Source organism: Melospiza georgiana, chromosome 6 (genome assembly GCF_028018845.1).
Source record: "Melospiza georgiana isolate bMelGeo1 chromosome 6, bMelGeo1.pri, whole genome shotgun sequence".
Classification (NCBI taxonomy): Eukaryota; Metazoa; Chordata; class Aves; order Passeriformes; family Passerellidae; genus Melospiza; species Melospiza georgiana.
This window is the reverse complement of record NC_080435.1, coordinates 1,836,025-1,851,912: the sequence shown is the minus strand read 5'-3', so window position 1 is coordinate 1,851,912 and position 15,888 is coordinate 1,836,025. Positions and strand designations below refer to the sequence as shown.

Here is a 15,888-nt window from a genome sequence, read left to right as displayed (position 1 = left end):
CAAACTCAAAATCCTAAATCAGAGACAGTTTGTGTAATTGCTTACACACCAATGGTCTTGATACATGTGACTAAATAAATACAACTAATATGCCAAACATCTGCATAGGAGACATTTTTAAGGGAGATCTCTCTTTAGGTAAGATGTGAATTAAAGTCATTGGAGTTGATAAAATGTAAAAATACAAAGCTATTACTGATGGCAGGAGCTGGAAAGAAGAGAGCACTTACAGCAATATCTCTGTGAAGAACTAACTTAATGGCAGACCATACATCAGAAAAAGATTTGGCTTGGTAGATTACTAGTTTATGGTCTGCAGCTTCCCTTTCTTTTGTATCCTTGTATTAGACACATCTTACGTGATTCACCTCACTTGAAAAATGTTCATCACTGTGCTAAATTTTTTGCTGACACTGTCTCAGCTCCTGTGAAGTAACTGCTCCCTGAGATTATTTTTTTTGAATCATCGTGCTGTGTGAGAGTGAAATTGCTGCAATAAATGTCAAGCATGTTGGGGCTTGTCCTTTCAGTGGAGTCTTAACTCCTTTGGCTTTGCTAATGCAGGAGATTGGCCGCATTTCAATAGAGATGCATGGGACCCTGGAGGACCAGCTCAACCACTTGCGGCAGTACGAGAAAAGCATTGTGAATTACAAACCAAAGATTGACCAGCTGGAAGGAGACCACCAGCTGATCCAGGAGGCGCTTATCTTTGACAACAAGCACACCAACTACACCATGGAGGTAAGTTCTGGCAGCAACTAGACAGCCTCATCTGCTGTGGCCAGTTAGGGTTAGCCACGTGTAGCTCTGGCAATGTGCTGGGGTTCTCAGGAAAGCAGAGAGCTTGATAATATGGCCAAGCGTGCAATGACATGTCACTGAATTTCATTTTTGCCCTACTGTACTTCATGCCAACCCATTCCAATTACTTCCAAATACAGACAACAGAAACATCTGAATCCCACAGTGTTCCTTGAAAAATTGACAAGTCTCATTTCTCCTGCCACCTGATTGTGTTAGCTGGGATTAGAAAGGGAAGTGCTGATGATTTTGAGCTGCCACTACCTGGCAGAAGAAACAAGTTCAACAGAAGTTTTTTTTAAAGTCAGAGACTGGCTTCCTGTTGATGATGTGAGGCTTCTTGGGAGCAGTCCGAGTTCAACATTAGTCCAGCTGAACACAGCCTTTGAAACTTGTTTTTTTGTTTCTGACTATTTCCATTAATCAAGAGCAGAAGCAGGGGAGCACTAGTGTCTTCCAAGCACTGTGTTTTATTCAGTTTCTTGGTAAGGAGAGTCTTCTGCTTAAGTCCTAGAAGCACTGGGCTTGCCTCTCATTGGTGTTAAAGGCTTCCAATATGCTGCTTTGACGAGGCAAAAGAATTTTGCAATAGGACCAAGTTTTTCTTAAGAAAGACAAAGAAAGATCAGAAATTGGCCTCTTCAGTATGGGTTTTTTCAGTTAAAATTCAGATTTTAAACACCTGCAGATTTGAAGGAATCTTTTCTGAGGAATGGACACCAGGGACTGCCTTGCACACTAGGATCATTTAATTTGCAATAAGTAGCACATCTGATCCACTGGCCTCAGAAGCAGAAGAGCGACTTCTTAATTTCGATATTGTCCTGCCCTCTTTTACTAGCATATCCGTGTGGGCTGGGAGCAGTTACTAACAACAATTGCTAGAACCATCAACGAAGTGGAAAACCAGATCCTGACCCGTGATGCCAAAGGAATCAGCCAGGAACAGATGAATGAGTTCCGGGCTTCTTTCAACCACTTTGACAGGGTAAGTCAGTGCTGACTGCAGCTACAAGCTCCCATGTGGACTGCACAGTGCAATAAAAAACAAGCAGTCATTGATAAAATGGGGTCACAGAAGATGTTTCATTCTTAAAAATGCCACTCCTGTGAATCACTCATTTCTGTGAAGACTGCCAAGTGATTGTTAGCCTGGGAGAGGTATGTCTTCATAGGAAACTGCAAAATTTCCTGATAAAGCAAGACTATGGAGAGGTTTGAAGGCTTTTTTAGGCAGTTAGACTTTTATCCATTCCTCTCCAGAGAGCAAATAATTATTTGGTTTATAAAATTCTTGGGACCATCTGTTCTCCATCTTCTATACCATCTCTGCTATATCTGAGGACAGCCTGACCTCAGAGATTGGCAATGCTTTTAAATTGCTGAACACTGGCTATTTCAGCCCTTCTCTAGCTGTCTAAGAAAACTAAACCATGGGTTCTTTTCTTAGGAGAGGGACCCATGAAGCCCTGAAGATTTTATTTTTTGACCTTCATATCATTTGCCCCTTCCTTCACAACAGTCTGAATGTTAATGCAGACAGAATAGGGGTTTCCCACTTTCAACTATTTGATTATGAAGGCTTAACATTGACTTTAAAAACTGTTTTTTCTTGAAGAAAGTCACTTGAAATGGCCCCATCATCCTGTCTGTAACTCCATTGATCTGTCCAGAGGTGGTGGCAGCAGGCAGGGGCTCTTCAGTGCTTTGGGTCTGTTCTGAGCTAAAATTCTGCAGGATGGATGGGGATTCTTAATTCCTGTAGTAGCTTGTGTATTATTTGAGAGGTACATCCAAATATTGGGCAGTGAGCAAAGGGAGGAGCAGCTGCCAGGCTGTGTTGTGTGCACTGTACATCCGTGCTGCTGGCAGAGCTGAGCACTTGAAATAGCTTTGCCAGGCAAAGCTCCACCCCCTGTGCAGGTCTCATAAATACAGCCATAACGCTGCTCCCCTGAGCTTCAGCTGGTTTTCTTTGTCTATTCCTGGGATACAGCTAAGCTTCCTTGGGTGTGTTGCCAAACATACCTGCCCTCACCTACTCCCTTAGTGGAACTGTTGACTATAAGATTAAGGCAATGCTTCCCACTGCCTCTGCCTGCTTACCTGCACTCTGGGTTACTAGTGAAACACAGGGCTTCTGACACTGGATAACAAGCAGTGATGCAAGTGATTGACTTGGGAGATTGAGATCTTGAGGCTTCTGAGCATCAGCTGTTTTTGTCATTCAAATGCTCTAAACATGAGCTCTCTGAGAAGGAACTGTTCCAAGAGCATTTTTAGCACATCCTGAAATGTCATTGTGATATCTAATGTTGTGCACTTTTTATTTTTCTTCCCTGTCTTTCTATCTGCATGTCATTCTTCCTGTTCCTCCCTCCTCACCCACTGCATGGTGCACCTGTTTGTTGTCCTTTCACGTGCCTTTGGTGTCCCGTGTGTCCCCTCCTCGCGCCGCACACGTCACCGCGCTGGCACTGCATGTCCCGCTGCCTGGCACACCGCATAACCAGGACCACTCCGGCACACTTGGCCCTGAGGAGTTCAAAGCCTGTCTCATCAGCTTGGGTTACGATATTGGAAACGATGCACAGGTACTGAAAGCTAGTGGTGAACACAGCCAGATATTAAACTGTGGGAAATAACAGTTTTTTTTCCTTTCTTTTCTTGTTTGTCTTAATCCATCTGTTGTTGTTGTTGTTCTTGTGTTTGACTGTATATACATCACTTTTCTATACGACTTCCTCTCTAAATGCACTTTGGTATCTATTTCTTTTTAATTCCTTAATTTTTTGTCTTGGGAGAATTTCTTTTATGTCTTCAAACTGTTCTGTTTACTTCTGTGTCACTTAAAACTCCTTTCATTGTCCATTCCTCAATCTGTCTTGCTTAATATCTTCTTGTCCTTTTTTCATCACCAATATGTTTCTTGTGTATAAACTATTCCATGTCCAAAACCACCTTTGCTTCTTCATTGTTTCACAAACTACCTTTCCTCTGTTAATTTCATTGTCCTGTAAATCCTCCTTCTATCTTCTCCCCCCTGAAACTCATTCTTTATAACATCTCCTCTGGGTTCATTTCTCCCTGGACTGGTCTCCCTTTTCTCTTTTGGCTTTTTCCATCTTTGCGTCATTCTCTGTAGAAGAAGACTGGTATGATGGATTGTGAAGATTTCCGAGCCTGCCTTATCTCCATGGGTTACAATATGGTAATGTAGAGCCCTCTGTCACTCCTATTCAAAGTGATTCTGTAGGCACCTTCAGAAATACAGGGAGAATGTGTAGTGAATCAAGGTAAATATAGCTTTATTTTCCAGAATTATCAGCATTGTTAAATCTAGTTTTAGTTGTACATGTAAAACTCTTGTCTCACAGCTCTAGCCAGAGGTACAAAAATAGAAATAATTGTCTAATTCCTGTATGTTTCAAATAAAAATTATATTTATCAAACTGTGTAGCTACTAGTGGAAGAAACAGTAAGCTTCCTCATATTGGTGCCTGCTCTCTGCATAGCACACGCAACCTCCCCAGCCCTGAATATCAGTTGAAATCATTCAGAAGTGTATGTGACCTCACTTCTGAATGCACTCAAAATGCTGCTCCTCTCATTCCTGCCATTTGTTTCACATCTCCTTCCCTGGACATGTAAGTTCAAGTTCCAGTCATTCTCCCTGTAGCTTTTTCCTCACCAGAATACCTGAATATTCAGAGCGGTAACTTGTGGCACTTTGAGAGGCATGACAGCTAATAGGAAGAGCTTCACCAAAGACTGATGCTCATCAAAGGGCAGGGGAAGAGCACAGTGCAGGCACTCTTGGTGTCTTTACTCCTGATATCAGGCAAAGCAGTGTTTAATCATCTTACTGATCAGCCCAGTATAAATGCAGACTCTTGGGTGTAGTGTGCCAAGACTTTAACATTTGATTAGGTATCTTAATTGCTCTTGAAGGTATAATGTTCTGAATGTGTTAGGAGAGCCTGTTCCCAGGAGAAGACTCTGCTCTACTCTTCCCTCCTCTTTACCTGGGGAGGAAGGAATCCCAGAGATGAGAACAGATGACCTTTGATTTAAATGCAGGAGGAAATAAAGAAAACTACACTATAATGTTTTGGTTTTTGTAGCAAAACTTCTGTGTAGGATCTTCCCTGTAGAGATTGTTTCCCTGGGCCACTCCAGATATGCAAGTCCTTCTTTGCAAAGCCTGCTATTAAAGATGAGTACAATACTATGAAATACCCCAGAGATGTCTCTTCTGTTCTGTCAGCGGAAAAAAACTGTAGAAGTTCTCTTTTAAGTAAATGAAAGTAAAAGGATTTGAGGAGTGTATATCTTCAAATACTGCTACAGACATCTAGCACATGTATAGAGAAATTTGGGTATTCCTCTGAAGTCAGCTGGTATTGTTCCCCAATAGGAGCATTGTCCTAGATCTGGGTGTTATCCTCAGGCATAGCTGGCAATGTTTTATTCCAGAGGACAAACGAGTGGGAAGCATTTGTACACAACAGCAAGCTAAAAAAGAACATCCTGATTAAAAAAAGACCCCAGAGGTGTTTTCTATTTGGCTTTGTTTCCTAGCCTGTGAGATGAGCTGCTGAACAGTTTCTCCTCACTTGGGTAGCAGTGCTGCCCGAGTCCCCAGGCTGACGTGACTCTCTTGCCCTGCAGGGAGAGGCAGAGTTTGCCCGCATCATGAGCATCGTCGACCCGAACCGGATGGGTGTCGTGACCTTCCAGGCCTTCATCGACTTCATGTCCCGCGAGACGGCAGACACAGACACTGCTGACCAGGTTATGGCTTCCTTCAAGATCCTGGCTGGAGACAAGGTCAGGCTCCACACCTCAGTTTCCTCTCTCTGCTTAGCCTCTGCTTTCTTTTTGCTCTTGTCTCTGAGAGAAAGTGTCAAGGGAAGCACTCTGCCATGGGAGGGTGTTTTCACAGGAGCATTCTGTAGTGCTGGAGGAGTGCAAGGTTAAACTGTGGGTTAATGAGCGGTCTCTTAAAGCACTCAAAGGCCTTGCTCAGCTGTCAGAACTTTGCAGCCCACTCTTGCTTCAAAATTTTAATTAAGAGCTTGGTCGCAATTTGTTATTTTAAAATTAACAAGTTCAGCAGATGGTTTTGATTAGTCTTGAAAACAGTTCATTACTGACAGCTGTAAACTTGAGATGATCTTTCTCAGATCTACATGTCACTATCAGTTGTTGCACAAGCAATACATTTTCATTGAGGATATTCAATCAATAGACTTTCATTAAGGATATGCTGTATCTGCAGGGGGGACATCTTTTAACCATAGAAATTGGTTGAATGTAGGAAAACTTAGGGTGATATGAAAAGTATTAATTTTTGGAATTTACATCATCAGGGGAAGCAGCTGATAAAATATGTAGTCTTATTTTTCTTATATAACAATGCCCGCTAATCTTTTATGTAACTGAACAAATAATATGTACGTGTAATATTAATGTATCTCTTTATTTGCTAATGATTCTAGTTATCTCACATGAAATATTGGATACCATTTCTCAGATTGTAATGAGTTATCCTTCAATTCAGTACTGGTTTCCATTCTTCATTAAGGATCTTTTTTTAATCATAATCTAGAAACCCATGATACCTGTCCTTTAGACATATACCTGACAAAAGCCAGTTCTATTGTCTTTTGAGGCCAGAAAATTCCATGTTACTCAGATAAGCTAACCACTGAATAAATAGGTGCTTTGAGATGCAGTATTACTTATTAACCTGTTTACTCTGTGCAGTATGTTACATACACTTTGTCAGTGTTTAACATGCTCTGGTGGCTGTAACATGAATTAATATTTCATTATGAAGAAAAGTCCCTCATACCCCAGTCATTAAAGTGAAAGGGAAAAAGGAATTATAAGAAGTCACGGGAGAGAGAGGGATGGTGTGAAACCTGAGCTATTGCTGAGACAGACTGCAAATGGCCGTGAGTGAGTTAGCTAAAGACAACATAGGGATTATGATTAGCAAACAGGCAGCTCCTGTTACCTGCTGCCTGGAGGGAGGCTGGGCTGGCTCAGCTCAGCACAGTGAGTCTCCAGAAGCTGAATTTACATAAGTTTTGCCTGCTCATTAAAAATGTCCACAGTAAAAAGACTGTTGCTGGAGCTGTGGAATCAATACAAAGTGTTTGCCTGTCTGCTGCTTGTATTGGTGCACCAGCAAGAACTAGTGGGGATTGGCCCCTTCCCTTTCTCTGGAGGGAGGGAATGGCAACTCCCAAGGAGCACAAGCAGCTGCTACCTCCTGCTGGTGAGCAACAGCATCCAATTTAAATTTCTGCTTTCTCCCATCTAATTTCAGCAGGACCTCCTTTGTCAACGGCAAGGCACATTCTTAACACTAATAACTTGCCTGACTTATCTCCAGGTCTTTCTTTAGCTGCACCAGCATCTCTCCTGCAAAACCAATCTTCACTGTAAAAACCATTTGCTTGTCCAAACAGTCGGGAAGGGGAGTGCATGTCCTCCCAGGGTGTAAGAGCAGAGAGCTCCCTGTGTGGGTGTGCAGGTCTGGTTGTTGGGATGCTGTCCCTGAGCGTTGCCTGCTGCCCTGGTGTGACAGGGGGGTGGTGGTCCCTCGGGGGAAAGTCACTTTCCAGGAAGTGACGAGTGCCTTTTCCTGTGTCCTCACTGCAGAACTACATCACTGTGGATGAGCTGCGGCGGGAGCTGCCTCCTGACCAGGCTGAATACTGCATTGCCAGGATGGCACCCTACAGTGGCCGTGATGCTGTACCCGGTGCCCTGGACTACATGTCCTTCTCCACAGCGCTCTACGGCGAAAGTGACCTTTAACTTTTTTCTGTCGCACCACACGCTCCCTCCCCTCTCCCCCGTCCAACACGCCCTATTTTCTCTTTGCAAAGCAACCTCTGCTCCGCTCTTTTTTGTGTTTTCCTGTTTTGCTTCAGATAACAGATCACATTTTTAAGTGGGGGGGAGGACATTGACACGGGACCGCCTACCTTGCCCTTGAAATAACAGTTTACAAAATTATTTTGTGCAGAAAAGTTACGTTTTAAAAAGAACAGACATATTTTATTATAGAAAAAGGTATTTTTCTCCACCAGATTGAAACTTAAAAAGAAAATGTTAAAATATTGCGCCAAATATTTTTTGTTGTGACATAGGAAGTCAAGCACAATGTTACGTTCCATCCTTTCCAAAAAGAACCAAACTATGGCAAAACTCCACTTGTTCTGTTAACTATTACATTTGCGTATGTCTCTCTCATCACTTTTATCTTGGGAGGGGGGAAGGCACACAAGTGCATGTGTTTGCTGGTTCACTCATTTCATGAAAATATTTTATGATAAACTTTTGAAATTGCTGTGTTTTCTAGGGAAAAAAATAATGTACACAGCTCATGTTTTCATATTTAATTAAAAAATACAATACGCCTCCTATGTTTATCAGTGCACAACTTTTTTTGTTGCTGAGAGTTGTCTGGTTTCAGAACATGAAGCTTGAGAGTTGATAACTTTGATATTGCTTGTCACAAATCATATTAAAAACTTCTTGTGATAACAACTCTAGACTATTCATTTGTATAGTAAAATAGTTTAATCCTATTTAGTTAAACGTGGTAAGGAGAAGTAAGTTACACTACATTTAAAGGTATGTTGTCAGCCCCACAGCCCTTTCATTCTTGCTGAATAATGTTGAAATTGTCACAGCTTAATGACCACTTTAAATCCCAAATACACCCCTATCTTTAGAAGCACTATTCTTGTTACTCCTTAAAAGCTAGAGCAGAATTAGTTACTAGATCTGTACAAACAACCACCGTATCTTAAACCATCCATGAAAAATTCATCTACTGTTCCATGCTCAATATTGAACATCTGACTGATTTTGATTCCGCATCTTCTGACATCATAGATTCCTCCAGGGGTCATCTTTCTACTGGACATACAAAAGAAAGCAGCCTTCAGGACAACTCCTGTGGGAGTTTTATTCAGTCATAAAGTAACACACTCATGCATGTGTTCAGAAATCGGCAAAGGGGAGCAGCCATCTCATATTACAGGTGCATTTCCTGCCCTCCCACAACTTTCTTAGGAAACATAGGGTTAGGAGAAATAACATTAAAATAACATTACTGCTTCATGACATGTTTCAAGTAAGTGTTTTATAGGTATAAGCACATACTTCTGTCTCTAGTCCCAAAGGCAGATTGTATTTTGAAGTAACGACTGCTGGAATGGTGGATTTTTGGTCAGATTCGCCAAGAGCTTCTTGGTAACATTGTCCTCTGTTCCCCAGGACGGAGCTGAGTCCTGAGGAAGGTATTGTACATGGTTGGGTTCAGCATACCCACCTGAGGAAGGTATTATTCAGTGTGGGTTGGGGTTCAGCACAGCTTTCTGGTTTATTCCAGACCTTCAGTAGGACACAGTACAAATTACAGCAGCGCCATGTGATGTGTCCCAACATGACAGTATCTGCCTACTGTGTGGAGAGGGGATGCTAATGTCTGCTACCACACTTCTTTCCAGCATACACCAAGGCCTGCATTCTCCTGCAGGCTGGATAACACAGGGAACATGCAAATTAATGCCATTTAGCTTCATACATAGACACAGTTCGTCTTCAAAGGAGACACTGTGCAACTTAGCTATCGTTGTGTTGTTAATGAGGGCTGGAATTGAGCTGAAGCCTCCTGTGTTGAAACCCGTGGTACTAAAAAGCCTGGAGGGGTTGATATGAATTGTCAGTAATGTAGGACTTGGACCAGTATTTAATCCACTTGATTTTCACCTATGTCACTACCATGTTGCTGCAAATGGGACTGTCCTCTTCAAAGGTATGGTATACTGATTCCCCTTGCCATGTTTTAAAGTATATAGCATAGTACTCATCTATTTGAAAGCTAAAACAGCAGAGAGGATGACTAGAGGCCTGAACAGATAATTTATATCGAAGTTTGCCTCTGAATATCCATTGCCCGTGCTTTGGTAATCCTCTTTCCTCTTCCACGGTAGCTGCCCTGTTCTTGATTTGCTGCACCAAAAATGGACATTTGCACTGTCAAAAAAATTGATTTAAAAAAATTTATCTCTCTAGCTTGTACCTCTTCCAGAAGATGCAATGATATTCTAATACTTTTTATTTACTTATTTAAACATAAAAATGTGGTGGAGGAGAATGGGAATATCTGTTGTGCTATTAAGTGACCACTGTCTGGAGAAAAGATCCATGTTATTCTGCAAAAGGGGTAGAAAAGAGCATAGCTGCTCCTTGGGCCGTGACTCTGGGCCCAGGTCTACCACCACTCTGAGAATGAAGCCAAATTATGTTGAATGATCCTGGCGACAAGCACTCTGCAAGTCTGTACTTGGAGATTCCAAAAGTCTTCATAAAAATCTTTTTTCTGAGCTGTGGCAGTGTTGCAATGTGTGACCAGGTGTTAACAGGAAACACCAGCTGGGTGTAAGTATTCCTAGTTTTATGACAGAAAGCAGGTGGCTCATCCCTGCTCACACTGCAGATTGGTGGCAATGTGTGGGCTCCAGCCTTGTGAAAGTTGGCACCCCAGCACTGCTTTGGTGAAACTGAGGTGTCAACAGCAACAGAAGGGTCTGGCCTGTGCTTCTGAGTACTTGAATGCTTAAATGGGGTAAAAATATTGGCAATAGGTGTGCCTAAAATATACTGGCATGTTTCTTCTCAGATGGCACAGCCTCCAACAAACTGGCTAGAGCTTACGTGACCTGCTGCAAGACATTCACCTTCCTCATCTGCAGCACAAGATTTGTCTTGCAATTGTGTGGCCTAACAGTCTGTGGCACTTAGTATGCTGAAATGTGAAAGCAGCTTTTGGTATTAGGCTCATGGTTTTGCAGCTAACATACCATTCTTTAGCCAAGGCCTGGCATCAGCCTTGAGGAAATTCCTCCCTGGAAGCAGCTGTTTGCAGCTCAGCAGCTGCCCCTTTGTCTGCCAGGAACAGAAAAAGTGGGCAATCCACTTCAAGCTCACTCCTTCCATTCAGGGGTAAACCATTTCTGCCAGTCTCCCATCCTGACTGTTTCAGGTGTGGAAATTGAAATACTTTTTGAAGAAATTAGCCAAGAAATTATTTTCATGACTGTTGATATCTTTGGCTGCTGAGATCTCAATGACCTGCCTTATTCAGCCTGTCTGTCTGATAGTACAGGGGCAGAAAACAACATGGGTCTTGTCTTGCCTGCCAGAATGTCAACCACATTTCCCAAAGCCTCTCAAATCTTGTGACTGTTGCATGTCTTCAGTGCTGCCAGCATCTGGTTTGGAGCAGAGTGCAGGAGCAGAGCCAGAAGTCTCAGAAGACAATGAAAGGAAACTAGTCTGCAACCTTGAATGAACTTGGTTTCAAAGAAGTATTCATATATCCATGGAGATTCCATCCAGACGAATCAGACTGACTGGTCTTATCAGGGAAATAAAGGAGTGGGTGGGGGGTTGTAATGGCTGTGAAAAGGAACAGCATGAACTAAAATGTCTTTGTTAAGAAAACAGAATGCAAATATAATTTTCATACCACAACATGAAGATTATTTGTACAACATTATTGAAGATTACTTGTACAACATTACTTGCACTACAGATACTGAGGTAGCACAGATTACGAAAAAAACTTAATCCTGTTGAATTAATTAAACCCTCGAGGTGACTCTGGCTCCTGAAAGAGTTGCTACTGTGCAAACCCTTAAAATCCTCTGCATTAGCACTAAGCTGCTGGGAAAGTCTTAGCATAGTAAACATAGATTAACAAAGTCTAGGGCATATCCTGGTGCAAGCAGGTAATCAGAACATTCCCCAGCAGACACTTGGAAAATGTGCTAAGTGCTGCACTCAGTAGAGAAGTCAGCCATTGCAAAGGATGAAGTTGGATGATTGCATCTGTACATCTCTAAGGCTATTCCAGATAGCTTCAAATCTCAGCAATTTGAACCCACTGAAAATGACAGGAGAAAAATAATCTCTTCTATATTCTGAGGGCTCTGAGCTACTACAGACTAGATCTCACCAATAAGATATTAAAATAGATTCTTCCCATCTTTGAATACCATGCCACAGCCAGAAAATAGGGTCTCAGTTTTGTTCTCTGCTCTGACTTCTGGGACATACATGCATGAAAATATGTTGGTACAAAATGCTACTGTCACTACCTCCTCTCACCTCTTCTCAGCAAGTCTCTTTACAGCTGCTTTCTATTAGTAGTTCACATCCTGGTGGCCAAGCCAGCATTCAAGCAGAATATTGAGGAGCTCTAGTTATCATCATGCCTCAGTGACCCTGACCCTCAGACCCTCTGCAAAGACATGATCTCTCACTGCTGCTGCAGCACACACCTAGTCTTACTCCCACTGTGCACATACAGAAGGCACAGGGAAAAGGGCTAGATGCCACTGGAAGGTAGAAATATGAAGCCTTTATTTACAGTTGCAATCCAAACTGGTGCTCGGGTCTGGAGGTATTGCTCACTAGGCTTTTCCCTGTTGCACCTAAACATTCCCTGCACACATCTGTTTCTACTTCAGGGCATGTCTGGAGTGGGAGATAGAAACTGTTGGACGCCTGGTCCCATGGGACAGACCCTTTCAGAGCCCAAGCACCCCTCTTGCAAACAGCCATTATCACCAGGGGCCACAAATCTCACTTCATGTATACAGAGCAGTACAGCCCAGCAAGTCTGGCTGCTTCCTTTGCCACGTTTCAAGGTGGGTTTGCCACCCATTTGCTCCACAGAAGCCTAGCTGCCTAAAATATCTTCACATTAGGGGAATAATGCAAATTCAACACTTCATCCCTCCTCAGGATGCACATCTTCTAGCCCTACACCCTAACCAGCAGCAAACCTAATGGCTGGGCCAGGGAGCATCTCCTCAGCCCTCAGTGTCTCCCTGAAATAAGCACTCAAGCAATAGAAGAGAAAGAATGAGCCCATATCCTCATGGTTTAAGCAATGGGTTTGCAGAAAGAATGCTGCATTTCTGTCCCTGACAGAGGTATCTTTAGGTATTTTCTATTAAACAGCCACAGGATAAAGAGCCTTAGGATGGGAAACAGGCCCTAGCACTGGGCATCCCTCTCCCTGCACTTGCCCTCCCTCAGCTCTCTGCTCCACAGTGGCAGAATTTGAGTGAGAGGAGCCTCCCTCCTCCACCAGCACAGGCTCACACAGAGGTTAGGACATTCTGATGGGTGGGAGCCTGAATCTTCAGTCTGAGGAAGACAGCAAACCTGAGCTTCCAGAGTAATGAGTGTTCCAAATGACAAGGCATTCTACAAGATGCAGCTGTTGGTCTGTACATATCTTTTGGCAGCCAAAGAAGAGAGCAAGCCCTAGTTAGTCCCTGCTACAAACACAAGCTGGCACTCTTCTTGGAGACAAGACCATCCTTTGGATCCCAGGTGGAAGAAGGCTCTGGGACCAGCTGCAGGCAGGTGCATTTGTGTTGAGCAGGGGCAGGATATTCAGACCTACACCTCTCACCAGTGCTTCCCAGCAGCACCTCACCCATTTGCATTTTCATTTGCTGGCATTTTTGGTCTCCAAATGTCCTGTACAAGATCTAGCTTTACGTCGTGGCTTGGATTCTCTCTGGATGGCTGGCACCTGTTGAGTGCTGCAGTGGTTATTGCCTCCAGGCAGGGGTGACCTGCCTGTGGTGCTCAGGAAGGTTCATGGTGGAGCAATGAACTGGCCCAGCTCCGTCACCTTCCAGCCTGAGTGCTGCAGCCATCCTACAACTAGTTAAAACCTTTTCTCAGACCGCCCCCTAGATTTTTTATGGCTGTTGTGGCTTTTTTGTATCACCCTGTGGCTTTCATTGTACAGATTTGCCTAAAAATAAGGACTGCTTTAATCTTCAGAGGTAAGAAAGCATTGTATGCCTTTATTATTAAGCACATTCAATCATCATCATCGCCATCACTTTATTGAAGACTTTCACTCCTTAATGAATTGGACATAATATTTAATCTGTGGTGCTGAGCCACAGCATCCTGCTTTCTGTGACAGAGAAAATAAAATTTCTTCTTCAGGGAAGTGAGAAATTAGTTAATTTACCCCAACAATAAACAGAATGTGGTTTTTAAGTATTCTGATTCCAGATAAGTGTTTATTTACATCTGTAAATGTGCAGCCAGGACAGTAATAGTTCCCAGTGGGCTTTCAGATGTGCTTCTGAGAGACCAACGTTTCAGTGCAAGCAAAATAACGAGGGAGCTAAAACACAGCGTTATTACTAAAGTTGATTTTGCACGTGATAGCTTCCAGAAACGCTACCCACACACAAGAGGCAATGCAGCAGATTCTCCTACTGATGTATTTCATGCCTTCACCACCCATGCAGGGTGTTCAAGGAAGGAAAGCAGGACTCCAGGCTGGCTCAGGCACCACCGGAGCAGCAGAGCTGTGTTCCAGATGCACAGCTGCATTCCTCCCTGCTGACACCATCCCAGAGGCTGAGGAGAAGCAAGATAAAACAAAAAATCTTTAACTGGGCTTCTAGCATGACTTATCTTCATTACTGCCAGTAACTCCAATCCCTATTACATCCACACCATTCCAAGACTGCCACTTAAGGAGCTTTTTTCTGCTTCTGAGCTTCTTAACACAGCAGCTCAAGCACACAGTCTCGCAGAGTCTGCTGCTGCTCCTGTAATAGTCCAGCTCTGCCACCTACACAGAATTTGCACAAAAAGTCACAGCACTGCCTTTTGAGTGTCCTGGACTGTCTCATCAAATAAAGCAGCCTTACAACTACACATTGTATTCAAAGTTGTAAGACATACTTGCACCAGCTATAGCTACCCACATTTTCTATTTTAATCACAGCTAGCTGTGTTCTGAGTTCACATCAGCTGCCTTGTGGCAACAGCCACATCCTGGGCCGCACTAGCTGCACTCGCCAGGGCGTCACTGGAGGGTCAGGAGAGGCCACTCTGCCCCTCTACACAGCACGGGCGAGGCCACATCTGGAGTGTTATCTCCACAAAAGAGACGTGGACTCACTGAAGCAAATCCAGCACATCAAAGATGAGTGTGAGACTGGAGCACTTCTCATGCAAGGAGAGGCCAAGCAGCTGGGATTGCTCAGCTGGAGAAGGCTGAGTGATTCAATACCTGAGTGGGAAAGAATGAAGAGGATCACTTGCAACCTAAAAGATTCTATTTATTATGTGGATGTTTAGTGTCTAGGTTATCTCCCTCCTAGAGAGGGCAAAAAATTTGAATGATGCCTGAATCTAACACGCAATATCATAAGTGCAACTTAGATTTTTACTTCAAGTTAAAACAGGAAATCCAGACATGATGCTGTCAGACAAGGGGGGGAAAATGGGCAAACCAAACCGTAGATATATTTTAAGCATTGGGACAGTGAAGACTTAACAAGCTATGCTACATTGACAAAAGAGATAATTTTCATCTTGGTCATCGTACTGTAAACTGTCATTAATGACACTGTAAGAAGTCCATAAAGTCATATATCTGACTGATAAAGCAGGAGTGTGCCGTTTATTCATGGAAAAACTGCTTCTGCCATCCAGGCCTGGACGTTCACCAGACGCTTTTCCCCAGCCAAGGTTTCCCCCTGGTGTCAGCGATCCCCAATAAACATTGCGGCCTTGTCCAAAGCGGATCATTCTGTGTGCCCGAGGGAAGATGGTGCTGAGGGCCGCGGCACACCAGTGTTGGCAGGGCTGAGCTGCCGAGGGCATCACTCCGGATGAATTCTCCGCACGTGTGGCTTTTCCCCTCCACGTGGAAAGCGGAATTGTTTTTATCTCTTTTGCCAGGTCTTACACAAAAAGTCACGGGCAGTTCAGCACGAACGGGCCGCCCCGGGGAGCTGTGGATGCCCCATCCGTGGCAGTGTGCAAGGCCAGGCTGGACGGGGCTCAGAGCATCCCGGTGTAGCGGGAAATGTCCCTGACGGCGGCGGCGGCCGGGAGCGGGATGCTCTCGGGGCTCTCCGCCATTGCCCCCCGCGCCTACATCTCCCGTCGTGCCGCGCGGCGCGCTGCGGGCGGGGCGCGCGGCTGTGCGCAGGCGCG

General features: G+C 43.8%; 1 protein-coding gene across 5 annotated transcripts in view; it reads left to right on the top strand.

Moving 5' to 3' along the window:
- Positions 1-8,370, top strand: part of ACTN1 (actinin alpha 1) — an 85,297-nt gene extending 76,927 nt beyond the window's left edge. For 3 of the 5 annotated variants that reach the window (XM_058025482.1, XM_058025481.1, XM_058025485.1), the window contains exons 17-22: positions 565-744; positions 1,646-1,792; positions 3,318-3,398; positions 3,950-4,015; positions 5,476-5,634; positions 7,477-8,370. In XM_058025482.1, the coding sequence (XP_057881465.1) occupies positions 565-744; positions 1,646-1,792; positions 3,318-3,398; positions 3,950-4,015; positions 5,476-5,634; positions 7,477-7,635 (792 nt within the window). In that variant the 3' untranslated portion in view covers positions 7,636-8,370. The remainder of the gene's footprint in view (positions 1-564; positions 745-1,645; positions 1,793-3,317; positions 3,399-3,949; positions 4,016-5,475; positions 5,635-7,476) is intronic. The other 2 variants (XM_058025483.1, XM_058025484.1) reach the window with 1 other exon arrangement.
- Positions 8,371-15,888: the final 7,518 nt, after the last annotated feature.